Source organism: Chelonoidis abingdonii, chromosome 2 (genome assembly GCF_003597395.2).
Source record: "Chelonoidis abingdonii isolate Lonesome George chromosome 2, CheloAbing_2.0, whole genome shotgun sequence".
In the NCBI taxonomy this organism is placed as follows: domain Eukaryota; kingdom Metazoa; phylum Chordata; order Testudines; family Testudinidae; genus Chelonoidis; species Chelonoidis abingdonii.
Window position 1 is genome coordinate 231,959,261 of NC_133770.1, and position 15,836 is coordinate 231,975,096.

Genomic DNA, 15,836 nt, shown 5'->3' on the forward strand with positions numbered 1-15,836 from the left:
GTTCATGTGTTGCATTTTTAGGTCAAATTGAAGATGAACTGCCCCAGTAAAATATGAAAGACCTGTTTAACTTTTTAAAAAAAGGTTCTTTCTATTTGTGCTAATTATAAATCTTAATTTCCTTGTTTTTAAGCACTCTTTTAGGGCTGTCGATTAATCACAGTTAATTCATACGATTAACTCAAAAGAATTAATCACGATTAATTGCCATTTTAATCACATTGTTAAACAGTAGAATACCAATTGAAATTTATTAAATATTTTGGATGTTTTTCTCCCCTTTCATACATATTGTATTCTGTGTTGTAATTGAAATCAAAGAGTATATTATTTTTGCTTACAAATATTTGCACTGTAAAATGATAAAACAAACGAAATAGTATTTTTCAATTCATCTGATACAAGTACTGTAGTGCAATCTCTTTGTTGTGAAAGTGCAATTTACAAATGTAGATTTTTTTTTGTTAGTTACATAACTGCACTCAAAACCAAAACAATTCAAAACTTCAGAGTCTACAAGTCCACTCAGTCCACTTCTTGTTCAACCAGTCGCTAAGACAAAAAAATTTATTTACGTTTACAGGAGATAATGCTGTCCTCTTCTTATTTGCAAGGTCACCAGAAAGTGAGGACAGGTATTTGCATGGCACTTTTGTAGCTGGCATTGCAAGGTATTTATATGCCAGATATGTGAAACATTTGTGCCTCTTCATGCTTTGGCCACCATTCCAAAGGACATGCTTCCTCGTTTTTAAAAAAAACATTAATTACATTTGTGACTGAACTTCTTGGGGGGACAACTGTATGTCCACTACTCTGTTTTACACACATTCTGCCATATATTTCATGTTATAGCAATCTTGGATGATGACCCAGCACGTTGTTCATGTTAAGAACACTTTAACTGCATATTTGACAAAACACAAAGAAGTTGCCAATGTGAGATTTCTAAAGATAGCTACAGCACTCAACCCAAGGTTTAAGAATCTGAAGTGCCTTCCAAAATCTAAGAGGGACGAGGTGTGAAACATGCTTTCAGAAGTCTGAAAAGAACAACACCCTGATGTGAAAACTTCAGAACCTGAACCACCAAAAAAGAAAACCAGCATTCCGCTGGTGGCATCTGACTCAGATAATGAAAATGAACGTGCATCGGTCCACGCTGCTTTGGATGGTTAACGAGCAAGACAGCATTTACTTATGTTCCCGGGAATGGTGGTTGAAGCATGAAGGGACATATGAATCTTTAGCGCATGTGGCACGTAAATATCTTGTGACTCCGGCTACAACAGTGCCAGGAGAATGCCTGTTCTCACTTTCAGGGCAGCAGTATCTCCTGCAAATGTAAACAAATTTGTTTGTCTGAGCAATTGGCTGAATTTGAAGAAGTAGGACTGAGTGGACTTGTAGGCTCTGAAGTTTTACATTGTTTTATTTTTGAATGCAGGGGTTTTTTTGTACTTAATTCTACATTTTTAAGTTCAACTTTCATGATAAAGAGATTGCACTACACTACTTGTATTAGGTGAGTTGAAAAAATACTATTTTTGTTTTTTACAGTGCAAATACTTGTAATCAAAAATAAATATAAACTGAACACTGTACACTTCGTATGCTGTGTTGTAATTGAAATAAATATATTTGAAAATGAAGAAAACATCCAAAAATATTTAAATAAATGTATTCTATTATTGTTTAACTGCGATTAATTGCAATAAATTTTTTGAATAATTTGACAGCCCTACACTCTTTGTATGTGTGACATACTGCATAGTGCTGAATCTCTTTGCATCAGGGTTTTAATGCAATGAGTATATTTTCTCTCTTAAAAAAAAAAAAAAAAAAAGTCCAGAACTCGAATTTTCAAAGTATCAAAACTATCAGTCAAACTATTTAACAAGGCTTGGATTGAGAGATCACTTTAATTGGCTGCTAGTTGTACGTTTACATACCATAGCACAAAATTTCACCTGGAAAAACTCTTCTGGAGAGACAGGTTTAAAGAAAAGGATTAGAGTCACAGCTTTAAAGAGACTTCCTTATTCTCTTTAGAGTATTTGTTTTGTCTGTTTTACAGTTTCCAAAATCAAGCACACTGGAAACTCTGTGAACATTCAGATAGTTGAAGAACCTCACTGACTTCTCCTGGTGACTTGTTCACTTACAATGTTTTTTCAAACCAAGTAGTAAAATCATCAGGATCAGGGAGCAGAACTTGCCCCTAAGATAGTAGTGCTGGCTCTTTTCATAGCTTGTTTTTTCTTGAGTGGATTTTGCTACTCTCTCTTGAAGTGTTGCAACCTTTTATACTTGCTGAAAAAGTGCATATTATACTTCTGGGAGAATTCTGTGCCAAAAAAATTTAAAATTCTGCACACTATATTTGAAAATTCTGCATATTCTATTTGTGAAAATAACACAATATAATCATGCGAGTTACAATTATTTTGTTAATTTATTTCAAAACATCTGTCAGCAAGTATGCCTGTAACAATGCAGACAAAAAAAAAGATTCTGGTATTTTTTTTTTTTTGACAAATAGATTCTTTACTGTGTATATTAATACAGAACTTTGTATAATTCATTTAAATTACAATATAGAACTGTATTTCCTGCACCTGTCAGAAGCAGTGCAAAGGCTTGTGGGAGTCAGGGGTAACAGAGGAGCTGAGGAAGAGGGAAGGAGCCTAGGAGTGAACCTGTAGGGTGTTGGGTGTGGGTGAGAGGTTTTTCTTTGGGGTGGGGGAGGAGATGGGATTGTTAGAGTGTTAGGAAGCCACCCCATGCAGACCCTGGCTGACCCCAGGCCTCTCCCCTTCAGTCAGGCAAGTTTGCTCCCCTCCCCCATCCCCAGGCTTAGTGCTGTCACCTCACTACTCCTGAGCCAATTCTCCAGTCTGTGTTGTCCCCCCTCTCCCGCACACACTTGGCATTCTGAACCCCAGTCTGTGACCCACCCAGCAGCCTTGTGTGCCCCACTCTGTCCTAACTTGGTTCTGTAGGTAGGGTGCTGTGATGAATTCTGCTCCTGGGGGAATTCTGTAGCACTGGGCATAGAATTTTGTATTTTCCCACATGAAATACATTTTGCCTAAGAAATGCTGCAGGTCTGCCTTTTACCCACCAGAGGCCACTATGGCACTAGAACAGCTAGCATGCACACAACCTGGTGGGCAAAAGACGGAACTGCAGCACTTCTTAGGCAAAATGTTTTTTATGCGGGAAAATACAAAATTATGCGAGACGGATGAATTCTGCGCATCCGCAGATGCACAGAATTCTCCCAGGAGTAATATTGACCTGTTTTCCTTTCTCTCAGACTGTTAATACCTTTGCTAAGAGTTTGACCTAAGTTGGAGGAGATGTTCTTTCTAGTACGCTCATGAATGATCTGACTCTTAGGGTATGACTACATTAGAAATTTCAAAGTGCTGCCCCGGCAGCGCTGTGGGAGCGCTGCCACGGCAGCGCTTTGAAGTGTGAGTGTAGTCAGAGCCACAGCGCTGGGAGAGAGTTCTCCCAGCGCTGCTTGTAAACCACATCCCTTATGTAAACCACATCCCTTATGGGTGTAGCGTGCAGCGCTGGGAGCCACGCTCCCAGCGCTGCCGCCCTGATTACACTGACACTTTACAGCGCTGCATCTTGCAGCGCTCAGGGGGTGTTTTTTCACACCCTTGAGCGCAAGGTTGCAGCGCTGTTAAGTGCCAATGTAGCCAAGCCCTTAGGCTTCTCTACACTGGACGCTTTCACTGCTAAACTTGTCGTCAGGGGTGTGAAAAAAATGTACACACCCTGAACAACAAAAATTTTACTGACAAAAAGATGGCTACACTGTACACCTTTTAGCAGCACAGCTGTGTTGCTAAAAGATGCGTAATGTAGACATAACCTTAGAAGGAAACTATCACGGTTAGGTCCTAACATGACACATCTATGAGATTTCTGTCCAGTGTTATTTTTTAAACAACACAAAAGTTAACTCTGAGACATCTATTCTATCATTAAATGGCAAATGAAATTGGTTTGTGGAGTGCCCCTCCTCATATATTCTACTGAAACTCCTGCATGTGACACCTCTGGATTTAAAACTGTGTAGGTTTTCACTGGCAAAAAGAGAACTGGAACAGCTTAATAAAATGACAGGAGAACACCTAGTGCAAATCACCTACAGGTGGTAAAATTGGTTTTCCCAGTTCAAGTATCACTTACTAATATGATTTTTACCAGTGTTGTTGGGGGCTATTACCAAGAAGCTTGTGAAATTGGAATATCGCTAGCCACTCTGACTCTGGTTAATTAGTTCCATGATACTGTATTCTGAGCACTTGAGTATCCTATTTTAATTTTAAAAATAATCAAATTGCATTTAAAGTTAGTAGTTGAGTGAATATTTACTCTTTTTTCTTTTTCGCAAAAAGACTGTTATAATGTACGTTACCATGAATTGTCCTTATTTCTAATCCGGTCTGTTTTCAGTTCTGTAAATAGGGCATGCAATGGTAAAACAATTAAAACAACTGTTGCAAAGTGCACTTAGTCCACTAAACAGTTTTTCACAGATTAAAATCATTGAGTCAATTTTGCAGAGTATCTATTTTTGGGAGCCTCTGTTTTTGGTGCTCAGCTGTGAGATCTTGAAATCTGATTTTCAGAAAGTGCTAAGCGTTCACCTTCTGAAAATTGGGTTCCTTTAAGACAAAGGGGTATGGCTACACTTGGAATTTCAAAGCGCTACTGCGGCAGCGGCTTTGAAGTGTGAGTGTGGTTGGAGCCGGCAAGCGCTGGAGAGAGCTCTCCAGCGCTGCATATAAACCACATCCTTTACGGGTGTAGGCGTCTCTGAAATACGCTGACGCTTTACAGTGCTGTATCTTGCAGCGCTCAAGGGGGGTGTTTTTTTACACCCTGAACGCGAAAGTTGCAGTGCTGTAAAGTGTGAGTGTAGCCATACCCAAAGATTCTCCAACTGTGCCCCCCCCGGGGAGGGGTGGCACAGTATATATTGGGGGGGGAGGACATGAGAAGTATATCGGGGGGGGGGGGAATGTACTGTGCACATATTATCCAAAGCAGTCAATAATTAGCAAAGCTGATTCGTCCAGACATATCAGGTCCTCAGATGGTGCTATGCATTTGACTCTAGAAGGGGCTATGCATTTTGATGGATTTCTGTTAAGCTTGCACAGCATTATACAAAGTTGTTGCCATCTATACGTTAATCCGTTTGCTAGGATGTAGTGAGCACGTTTAATTGTAAGCATTGACCACAATCACAGTTTTGCTCTTCCTCTTGTTACAATGGATCGTTGGCTCTGTTTGAATCAATGCCTTACTGTTCTTAATATTTAGTGAGAGTTGCTTGTTGATTTTTTGTTTATCTGTATATGTACTTATATGACGGGGGAGGGAGGGCGTAAACTACTACGGACACAAAAAAGGGGGGAATGATCAAATAGGTCTGAGAATCACTGCTTTAAGGTGTTTCAAATTGGGTACCCAAAATCACTAGTCCCTTTGGAAAATCTTGGTCTCAGCATACAGTAATTAACCTACTGTAAATTGTCTCCCTATCATCGGATTTCATTCAACCAACTCTGCATTATTTCAGCAAAGGTGATTGCAATCTTTAACTATCAAGACTAATGACAATTCTGGGTTAGCAACCATGAAAGCATTCTTGTTATTCCCAACAAGCAAACTTTCATTGGCCTTCTAAAGTAATCTACACTGATTCTTTTCAACAGTGGTTCTCCTCTTCTCCCTCACCTCCTACCCCTGATGAAGATTTAACAGGGATGAGAGAGGGAGCAGGATTCTTTTCAGAAAGCATTAGTAATAATGACTTCCCATTTTGCCCTTCTTTGTTACAAAGGGTGAGGGTGAAGGTAGCCTCAGAGCAGTGTACGAATGCTGATTTATGTTAAATCATTACATTGCATCACAGAGCTTTCTATTAGAGCTCTTTAGCTGGTAGTTAGGAGATAAGATTTCTCAGCATGCGTCTGTTAGGATTGTAAGGATGAGTATAGTATATTCCTCCATAAAGGTTAAGCCACAGATAGATTTTCCATACAAAAGCCATTTTCCCAAATAACTTTGTGTAGCTTTGCTATCTTTTAAGCTGTATAGAAAGCCAGTTTATCCAGGTATTTCCTTACTTCCTTGGCAAATCCTAGTGCCCTCCCATTTCTTCTATGGTCTCCTTGGTCCCTCTGTAGTTTCCTTTAACATCTCTCCAGCTTTCACTATCTTCAGAGAAAAACTTATAGTCTTGAAGGGAATAATGAAGTAAGTGGATTTTGCCCAGCTGTAACAGAGCTATGCTCTGTCCTGATGCTGCAGAAACTGCTCAGACCCACTTTCTTCTTGTATGTCGGCTGCATTTTATTCTAAACCCATTCACCAGCCCCAGTGCAGTGCAACATAACAGTTTTAACCTCTGCTTCTTTCAGCCCTTCTTTGCTAGGGCCCTAAAAGGAGAGGAGGTCTCCCTCTCTCTAAGGAGTGCCTTCATTCTAGACTCAACTAGTCAGATCCTCCTCTCGCCACATAACACTTCCTTCTTGGCATTTATCAGGGTTGTTCAGGTCTAATTGTTGAGATCTAATTAGTTCCTTACCTCCCTAGCCTTTCCTTCTGATTAGCTAATTATTCAATCAGCCATTACTGGGGAAACCAGTTCAGACTACAGTGATCAGAGTGCTGACCCACCTATCACATCTCAGCACTCTGTCTTGCCATCAAGTCAGTCTTAACTGACTTTGAGAACTGACTTTGAGATCCGAGCACGAAAGCTCATGCTCCAATACATCTGTTAGTCTATAAGGTGCCACAGGACTCTTTGCTGCTTTTACTGCTTTAAATAATGCAGAGTCTACACTCACACTGCGTTGACCAAAGTAGATTGACCGTGGCTCTGTGCTGCTCAGGGAGGTGCTTTCACTGTCTCTCTGTCATGGGATGGTTATGTCAGCCAGATGCAAATTTTGAACATAGATACATGCATAAATATATTGACACAAGGCAACTTACATCGACCTAACTTTGTAGTGTAGAACAGGCCTAGATCTCCCAGTGTTATTACTCAAATATTTTCACTTAAAATAGATTTTTATATTAAGCCATATGGAGCAGAGAGTATCTTTTTGTTCCATGTTTGTACAGTACCTAGCACAAAGGGGGTCTTGATCTATAATTGGGGCCCCTGGGTGCTATGTTAATACAAATAATATATAATAATGAGGTGGTGAATTATGTGGAGTTACACTCTGTAAGTGATTGACATTATGATCAATCATGTTAGATCTAGAAACATATTTTTCATGAAAGTTTTTGCAAAGATTAGAGTGTATTCTTCTACATCCCGAGAGGCTTCTTATTTGGTTTGAAAAAATAAAATTAGGTGGCTTGTTCTCTTAAAAGCAGCAGGATGCACAAATTTTCAGATGAGGCCTTTCACCTTTATGATATTATCCTAATAAGCCAAATCAATCAAGATAGTATTGAGCTTCTATTTTATATATTAAAACTAGGCAATACAGGATATAGTGATATTGTTAAAACCTGTCCATAGTAACTACAGATAAAATGTCTTGTATTGGTCAAACAAAAAGGACTAGTAAAAACTAATTTGAGAATCAAAGTAGGTTCAAGATAGAGACAAATCTCTCTGTAAATTGAGTAAACGTGGTTTCAGAGGGAAAATGCGTATACGTTAAATTGAGAGGCCAGAATGTAACTCTTTCCTGGGGTTCTGAAGGGTGTCAGGTATGTTGCCTTTGTGCTGATGATTCATATTGTGCACTAAAGATCTTCTGAAGCTTTTTAACTTGCTGTTCACTATTTACATTGTAAGATATTTGCACCAGCAGTTTATCAGTAAATACTGAAGTAACTGAAAAATACTGAAACTTTTTTTTTTTTTTTTATTAAGAGGAAAGGTCTTTTCCTGTTAGTTGCCACAAAAATATTCAGAAAAAAATCTTCTCTTCAGCTGCCTTTTTTTTTTTTGGTACAGCATATTAGTTTAATAGTACAGAAGAAAAGGAGCAGTGCTACTTCTGTTTTTTGGGTAACATCTAATGACTTGTGCTTCAGCTTTTAGCACTTGAGCAAATCTCATTTCTCTTTAACTCTCCTTTATAAAAAAAATATTAAACTTCACAGGCAATTGGATAAGGTGAGGAAAAATGAACACAAGAGACTTTACTGGAAGGGGAGCTATTAATTGGTGACTTGTTGGCCAAATGACTCATAATTATGTAAAGCTGACAGAGCCAACAAAATACTCATGTTTGGAATAATAACTGGAACAGCATGACAAAAATGGTAAGGATGATGATTTATAAGATGGCTGCAGATAAGTTATTACTCAGTGGCCCCACGGGAGTTCCCTCTGAATTTAAGGGAAAGATTTAGGCAAACTGCCCAGGGATGTCAGCTAAAGTCTTGTGCAAAACAAAATCCAATTCTGTTTCATTAAACGTGCAGTGAAAGCGGGATTTCTTTTACAGGCATAAGCCAAGACTCTAGCTGTCCACAGCATTTTAATCCACATTTTCCATGACAACATTAACTTCTAAAGCATGAAATATCAAATTCTAGGTATGCACTCACTGCATTTTTTCGTAGAATATTTTTCCATAGACTTTATGTCTAGAAAGGACCATCAGATCATTTTGTATGATCCTCAGTATATCACAAACCATTACATTTCCTCCATATACCCCTATATTAAGCCCAAAGGCTTTTTTTAGAATAAAAATTTCAGTCCTCAGAAGACTCAACTGGCAGAGAACAGGACAGACTAAAGTATCACCAATGCTTGAGGCCCCTGTAATGACAGGAAATTGATTAGGTAAGATATGTCTGCATGATCCCAGCAGGCAAACCACACCACACAATTCAGGGGAAGGAGGAGAAACTCCCAAGGGTCCTGCTAGTCCTTCCCAACCTAAATCTGGCAATCTATGTAAGCAAGACACACCATCCAGGCATCTAGAAAGAGGAGTTTCTGAACACCTCAAGAGCACTGGTCCATCCTATATGGTGACCTGTCTTCAGCTATGGTCAGTCTCTGATGCTTCAGAGGAAGAGGAGAAAAAATAAACCAGAACACATCTAGCCAGTTATGTGTTGGGAAAAAAATTCTTTCCTGACCCCTGCAGACAACCCACTGAAGCCTGAAGCATGAGATTTGTTTATAGTCTGTCTGATAAGCTACAAGGCATAGAAAAGAATGTTGTGTAGCTTAACCCAGCTTTCAGATGTTGTATGACATGCACTTCTATCTCTGTAGCTTTGTGAGGAGTTGGTCCTTAAAACTGCTGCTGATCCCTTTGGTTAGCATTGCTTTTTAAACAAGGTCCAAGGCTAAGACATAGCAAAGCCTGACCCTCTGATCTATATAGAGAGATATATTTCTTATAACTTCCCTTCCGAATAGTTAAAGGCAAAGAGTGGGAGACAGTGAGATCTTATGTTAATTTGAATGTGCAGTGATTGGCCCAGAAGAACTTAAATTCATAGATTTTGCCAGATAACAATACTTACTATACTTCGCTTTTAAAATGCATCTATAAAACAAACTCAGCTTCTCTAATATTTAACAGAGACTCAAGACAAAATAGAAAGAATCACAGGATCAGTTCTGGATTTCAGACTTGCTAAAATTCAAGATGCTTGGATCTTGGATTTTGGTTTGGGTTTATCTCAGTTTTTAAATAACACCAGAGTTTTGAGGGATTTCCAAACATAGTTGTCATTCTTCATTGAGTCTTTAAGGTATTTACATGAAAAATGCTGCCTGCAAGGATAGCGGGTATTTGGAACTTCATTATATTCTGTGTAAAGCCCAAAGCATTTAAAGAATATTACCTTTCCTTAACAGGTTAGGATTTTTGTTACCTTCTAGGTTGTTAGAATATTAATTTTAATTTTCTATCTGCATATTGTATAAAGTGACATGGGTGCAACAACACTGTTGTAAGACTGATTCTGTAGAGAAAGCAAAATGACAGTGTGAGCAATCAAAGAAGTTGGGCATTTTAAGGGAGTCTATTCATTGTAAGTCCAGCTAGTGGAGGAAATTGATGCCTGGATTAGCTGCTTTAAGGAATTTAGGTCTGAAGAAAGTAGGAGAAAAAGATGATGATAGAGGAACAGTCCATGCTGGATCAGGTACTCTCAGCATATATAGTAGCTTTGCACATTACCTTAATTACTAACCTAAAAAGAGACATAATTGTTAATCATTTTCTAAGATCACATAGCTATCCAGTTCTAATTTTGTGCTCATATTTTCTTTTTCACATCCCCTTATATTTTATTTAAAATGTAACTGGAGTACAAAGGACAAATGTCAAAAAAATTGTGGGTTTTTTTGTGGGTTTTTTTTTTAATAATTTTACTAAGAATGGGAGGTGCATGTTGATATTTGTAAGAATAATGGGAGATGAAAGAACAGAATGTTTGGAAATAACAAAGGGGGGAATAGGGATCGAGGAAGGCAGTGATTGCAGTTTTTGAAAGCATTTGTCAATTAGGGCATGGCTACACTTACATTTTTGCAGCGCTGGTAGTTACAGCTGTGGTCGTACAGCTGTGTAGGGCCAGCGCTGGCAGTGGTGTCACACTGACAGCAACCAGCGGACTGCAGTGTGGCACATTTGCAGGCATTTGCAGCGCGTGTTGGGAGTGTGCATTGTGGGCCAGCTATCCCGGCATTCAATGGCTGCAACATACTTTCCAAAAGACGGGGGGTGGGGTGGAGTGTGACAGGGAGCTGGCGGGAGACAGGAGAGTGATTTTGGAGCACGACACTGTGACAGCCCCTGCCTTGCAAATTCAAAAGAGGGGGTGGGGTGGAGTGTGACAGGGAGCGTCGGGGAGACAGAGAGAGTGGATTTTTGAGCAGACCACTGTGTGACAGCTCCCTGCTTGCAATTCTGGCCATTCCCCACCCCTGCTGTCAATACTCTTAAATGTAAAAAGTCTTCAGACCAGATAAGGCCAGCTTCTCCGAGGACTCCTCCCCTCCCCCCCCCCCCCCTGCCGTGCTGTTGTCCTCCATCAAGCAGAACAGCTGTGAAACATTCCAAAGCCTGTGGTCGCTAGCATCGCTGCAGCAGAAGAGCAACTGTGTTTGTTTTTAGATAAAGTAGCTGACGGGGAGTTACCTTCCGTTTGTTGTATATCAGGAATTGTGGGATACCTCCTAATACCCTGGAGGCCAATAACAGCGCTGGTGAGTGTCCACACCTGATGAGCAGCGCTGCATCAGCAGCGCTGGATTCGCTACACCCGTAGCGGACCAGGTGTACAGCCAGTGCTGCAGGAAGGGAGTTGCAGCGCTGGCTGAGCTCTGTACGTGTGGACACCTGGTAAGTTGCAGCGCTGTAACCCCCTCACCGGCGCTGCAACTTGCAAGTGTAGCCAAGCCCTTAGTGTGTAGTTAGTCTTGTGTAATGCTGGGTTTTTTTCCCCTCTATAACTGTCAGAGTTCTTTGAACCCTACTGATTAGAATTGCCAGCAAGTATCTTTTACGTAATTAGATCTCTAGTAATTTGTACACGAACATAATCAGAAAATGTTCTTAGATTTTTTTTCCTGCATGCAGGTTGTTCCATATGAGTGAGCAGCACTTCTGTACTGAATTCTGTTTGTTTCTCTGGACCTCCCCTCAACAAAAAGAAGGTTGAGGAAGTAGCATAGAGTGTGGGTGGGATTTGAGCAGACAACCTGTGTAGTTCATGGCATTCTGGAATCTTGATACTTTCATAATACAGTTTGTTTAATTTTCCTATATTGTTTATACTTGTATATTTAATTGGCTTCAAGGAATCTTGTCACATTTTGTTTAAGTATTTTTAGTGATTGACTGAAATTGTAACTATGCTCATCCTGGATCTAATAGTATGAAACTATAAATAGCCACACACAGTGTAATTGTTCAAATGTGATTCAGTATGTGCCACCTTTCTTCAACGCTTATGTCCTGCATTTCAGCTAAGTCCAACATTTTATTTTTCTTTGTATTTATACACTGTTGTGTAGTTTCCATTTGGCTTACTGGGACGCTGGAAAAATTAAGGAAATCGGTCCCTTTTTTGTCTTTGTCAAACATTTTTATTAAACGCTTCTGTTGTTTAGCAGCAATTCATTAGTCAAGCATAGAAACATTTCATGCTGCAAACTGTATTCCTGCGTTGAAATTATATTGAAATGCCTTTTTTCTGGCATTGTGTAGGTACCTGCTCTCATACTGAGTAGTCTCTTCCAAAATATTGATGTAATAACTTAATCAAATCTAATTACAAAACATACATATTTCAACACTTTTGAAGGGATGATTACTGCTTTTTCTCATGCAGAATTCTTCAAGAAGAGTAGCACAAAACTAACATCCTTAAATTTGTTTTGCCCTTAGATGTTAACAACTTTGCCATTAAAACTTCAAGTAAGAAAAAATGTCAGAACATTTAACATTCCTGACCACTTGCCAAATTCAAATTCTTGTGCTATTTATAAATACTACAGTCAGCTTCTGCTTTTTTGCCTAAGTGTTAGGTTGCATTTTGACAAGAACAGTGTTTTTTCTTTTTGACATTAAACTGTGGGATGAAAAAGCTTTTAATGCTTTTGTTTTTGTCTGCTACTGTAAATAAGAAAATAAATGTCTGTTTCAGATTAATATGTGGTAATTATTGATTTGCATAAAAAAGTTCAAAGTTCAATTTAAATTAATCTTATTTCCTCTCTATTACAGTAGATGGTTTTTTACTAATACAAAAATAAGAGGAAGTTCAGCATGTTTAAATATAAACTCATATATAAGTCTCAAAGGAGTTTAGAAGAGGTAACAGTGCATACTTAACTTTGCATTTTAGCAGCTGCTACCATGGGCTTCTTGGTCTAAAGGTCAGTTAAAATCTACTGCAGGATTGCAGTCCATGACCCTCATATTTTAGTCAGCATAGAATCACTTTGTACCTTTGTTCTCTTGGGAGTAATTTGAATGCAAAACTGAGGCAAAGACTGTAAAGTGTATCAATTTATCATATTGGGTGCCACCCAGTCGTTTAACAGCTGCAGGCAAACTGCAGCACGTGTGGAACCACACTGAAATCAGGAGGCCCTGCATCGGCACAACTGCCTGCCCATGCACATTGCCAGATCAGGGTCTTCAGGGGTACCTTTTCTTTTTTTTCCTTTAAAGATACATTTTCAATTACCTTCCCTATATTTTTTCTTTCCTTCTTGTGGTAGTCCATCCCATGTACTGCTGTAATAAACAAGTATTTCCTGCTGCTCACACTTGGCACAATGGTACTGCATACTGTAAATATGAAGAAGGAAGAACACAATTACTGAATGCTATAGTCATAGAATGAGAGCACCTGCTGCAGCTACTGTCCTGTAAATATTCCTTTAAAATTAGTGGAGCATTAAGAATTTGCAAAGCATAGTAACTGAACATCAGTAGATTCAGAAGACGTTTTGCTGTTGACTTTAATAGGACCAGGATTTCTATCTGGAACATTCAACAGCAGCCAGTCAGTTTGCTAGCTGTTTTATTCTAAACATTGTGTGAGACTTTAAAGTAAAAAAAAAAAAAAAAAAAAAAAATAATGTCTAGTCAAGGGGGGGGGGGTTTGACACATTTTTCTCATCCCATATTTTTTCTTGAGCAGTCAACTCCTGTGCAATCTTTCGTCCTTTCCTTGATTCTTTAGATTTAGCTCTCATACCCTATAAAATTTTGGGACTGTCGGGCATTTTGGTGCCTTCCTATTGCTGTTTGCTGCAAGTGAGATGGACAAACTGCAGTGCTCTCAAAACACTGAGGGTCCTGTACCCCAGAATTAACATTATGGTAACCTGTTTTAAATAACACTGAAGTGTGAAACAATAGCAGGCATTTTTCCACATATGTAGTCCTACTGTTTTAATAGCTATGAAGGAGGGAGATTTTTCAGTGGCACAAATGGCACATAGACACTAATCAGCCATTGTTTTGTTGTTTGTTTAAATATTTAGGGGGAAAATTTTCAGTGTTACCGAGGAGTAATAGTAGCAAAGAAAACACTTTTGATGATGTTTGGTTAAGTGAGATGAATGAAAGACATGCTTTGAAATTGCTCGTTTTTCTGTTTTTATTTGTTTCTATTCTTTTTAGGTTGCTTCCTTAGCTGGGCCAGGAGGTCAAGTTGAAATAGAGCAAAATTTTCTCAATAACAAATTGAAGACAATAACTGTTTATTTTGGTGACCTAATCAGACGAGATGCATCTTGAACTCAGAGCATATATACCCAACTAAGAAATGGATCATGATATTCTAGGCTTCCTAATAATATAGACTTGATTTCACTTTGTCTCTAATTGTTGGCTTTGGTTAAATTTCTTCTGTTTAATTTTTTTCTCCTTTCATTTTTTGTTTAGAGAAATATGTTTTCATCCTGTTCATTGCAAATATGTCAATAAAATACTTTTATAATAAGATTTTTGACATAGATGCATTTCTTTAATTAAATTAACAAAATAAAACTTTAGTAGTTTTCATTATCAAAGATCATATTGTAAATCTAGGGAAAGCTGCCTTCAGAATGATACATGTCACAATACCAGTCTAAGAGGAGTTCAAGGCTCTGTTCAAATATGCATGCAGAACCTAAATTATATTTTATATTAGTTATATTTGTGCTTATCAATTTTCCAACCCTGCATAATATTCGGAACAAATTGAGAGAGATCTAGTACTTAGTACAAACTAATTCCAGAAACAAATAATGAAAATGGAGTTTCTCTGAAAAAAAAAAATGTATAAAGATCTATGGTCCATGCTTAAATAATTAAACATAATAAGCTACTATATGGGAAAACCTACCAAAGACTTACCAAAGTCAGAGTTAAGCAGCTCTCAGTTCAGCTGGAAAACATTTATGTGGTCATTGTTCATCATGCTAGGGTCCACAGACTTGTTACCAGGGGTACTTCAGCCTGCTTGAGGCTTGTGGGCCGGACCCGATTTGTCAGTCCCTGGTAGCAGGGCAATAGCCTTCCCCCTGAAATTCCCTCCAGTCTATTTGCCTTCCCAGTGGCCGGTTGTTCACCCAGCCCTTGCTACTGCAGAATCTTTCAGAAGGAAATTCCAAACTTTATTTCAAATTTCTAACTAGCAGTGTGACTCACTGATGTGTCTATCTAATTCCCAGTTGTGTCCCATGGCTGCGTTTGCCTGCTTCCCCTTCTGAAGTGTTTGCAGTGGCTGGGGCCCCTGCAGGCTTCAGAGAGAAAAGCCATAAGCATAAGGAAAGATCTGTGTCTTACTCCTCCTTATTGAATATCTCATTGGGGAACTCACCTGGCTCTGTGGGCAAAGTGCAGTCCCAAACCAGGTAGGGTTGGGTTGGCTTGGCCCTTTGCCATGGGAAGGGAAAGAGGCAATCAGGATTGGAAATGAACTGGATCCAGGGCAATCAACTCCTCTCCCTCATCTCTGAGGGGGGAGAATCCAGAAGGGCAGTGTGCCCAATAGAAGATTGCACCTGAGTCCCTACAGACCACATCTGCAGCCACATTCTGTTGAGCTCATCCATCTACTCCTCCTTCCCTCAGACTGTAGATGGAGGGCACTGGACACCCCATGGGACACTGCCACTGCCAGGAAGTGTGTTAAGAGGCCTTTGGGCCTAACTCCCTCTCCTTGCTACCACTTCCTATATCAGACCTCCGGGATCTCTATTGATATACCTAACTCAGGCCTCAAGGGGAAATGCCAACCAGTGTGGCCCCCGTACAGTAGAAAGGGGTAGAATCTCCGAGGAGTTGATT

General features: G+C 39.3%; 1 protein-coding gene across 3 annotated transcripts in view; it reads left to right on the forward strand.

Moving 5' to 3' along the window:
• Nucleotides 1–14,504, forward strand: part of TGS1 (trimethylguanosine synthase 1) — a 49,310-nt gene extending 34,806 nt beyond the window's left edge. For 2 of the 3 annotated variants that reach the window (XM_032788438.2, XM_032788439.2), the window contains exon 13: nt 14,181–14,504. In XM_032788438.2, coding sequence (XP_032644329.1) covers nt 14,181–14,297 — 117 coding nt within the window. In that variant the 3' untranslated portion in view covers nt 14,298–14,504. The remainder of the gene's footprint in view (nt 1–14,180) is intronic. The other variant, XR_004374773.2, reaches the window with a different exon arrangement.
• Nucleotides 14,505–15,836: the final 1,332 nt, after the last annotated feature.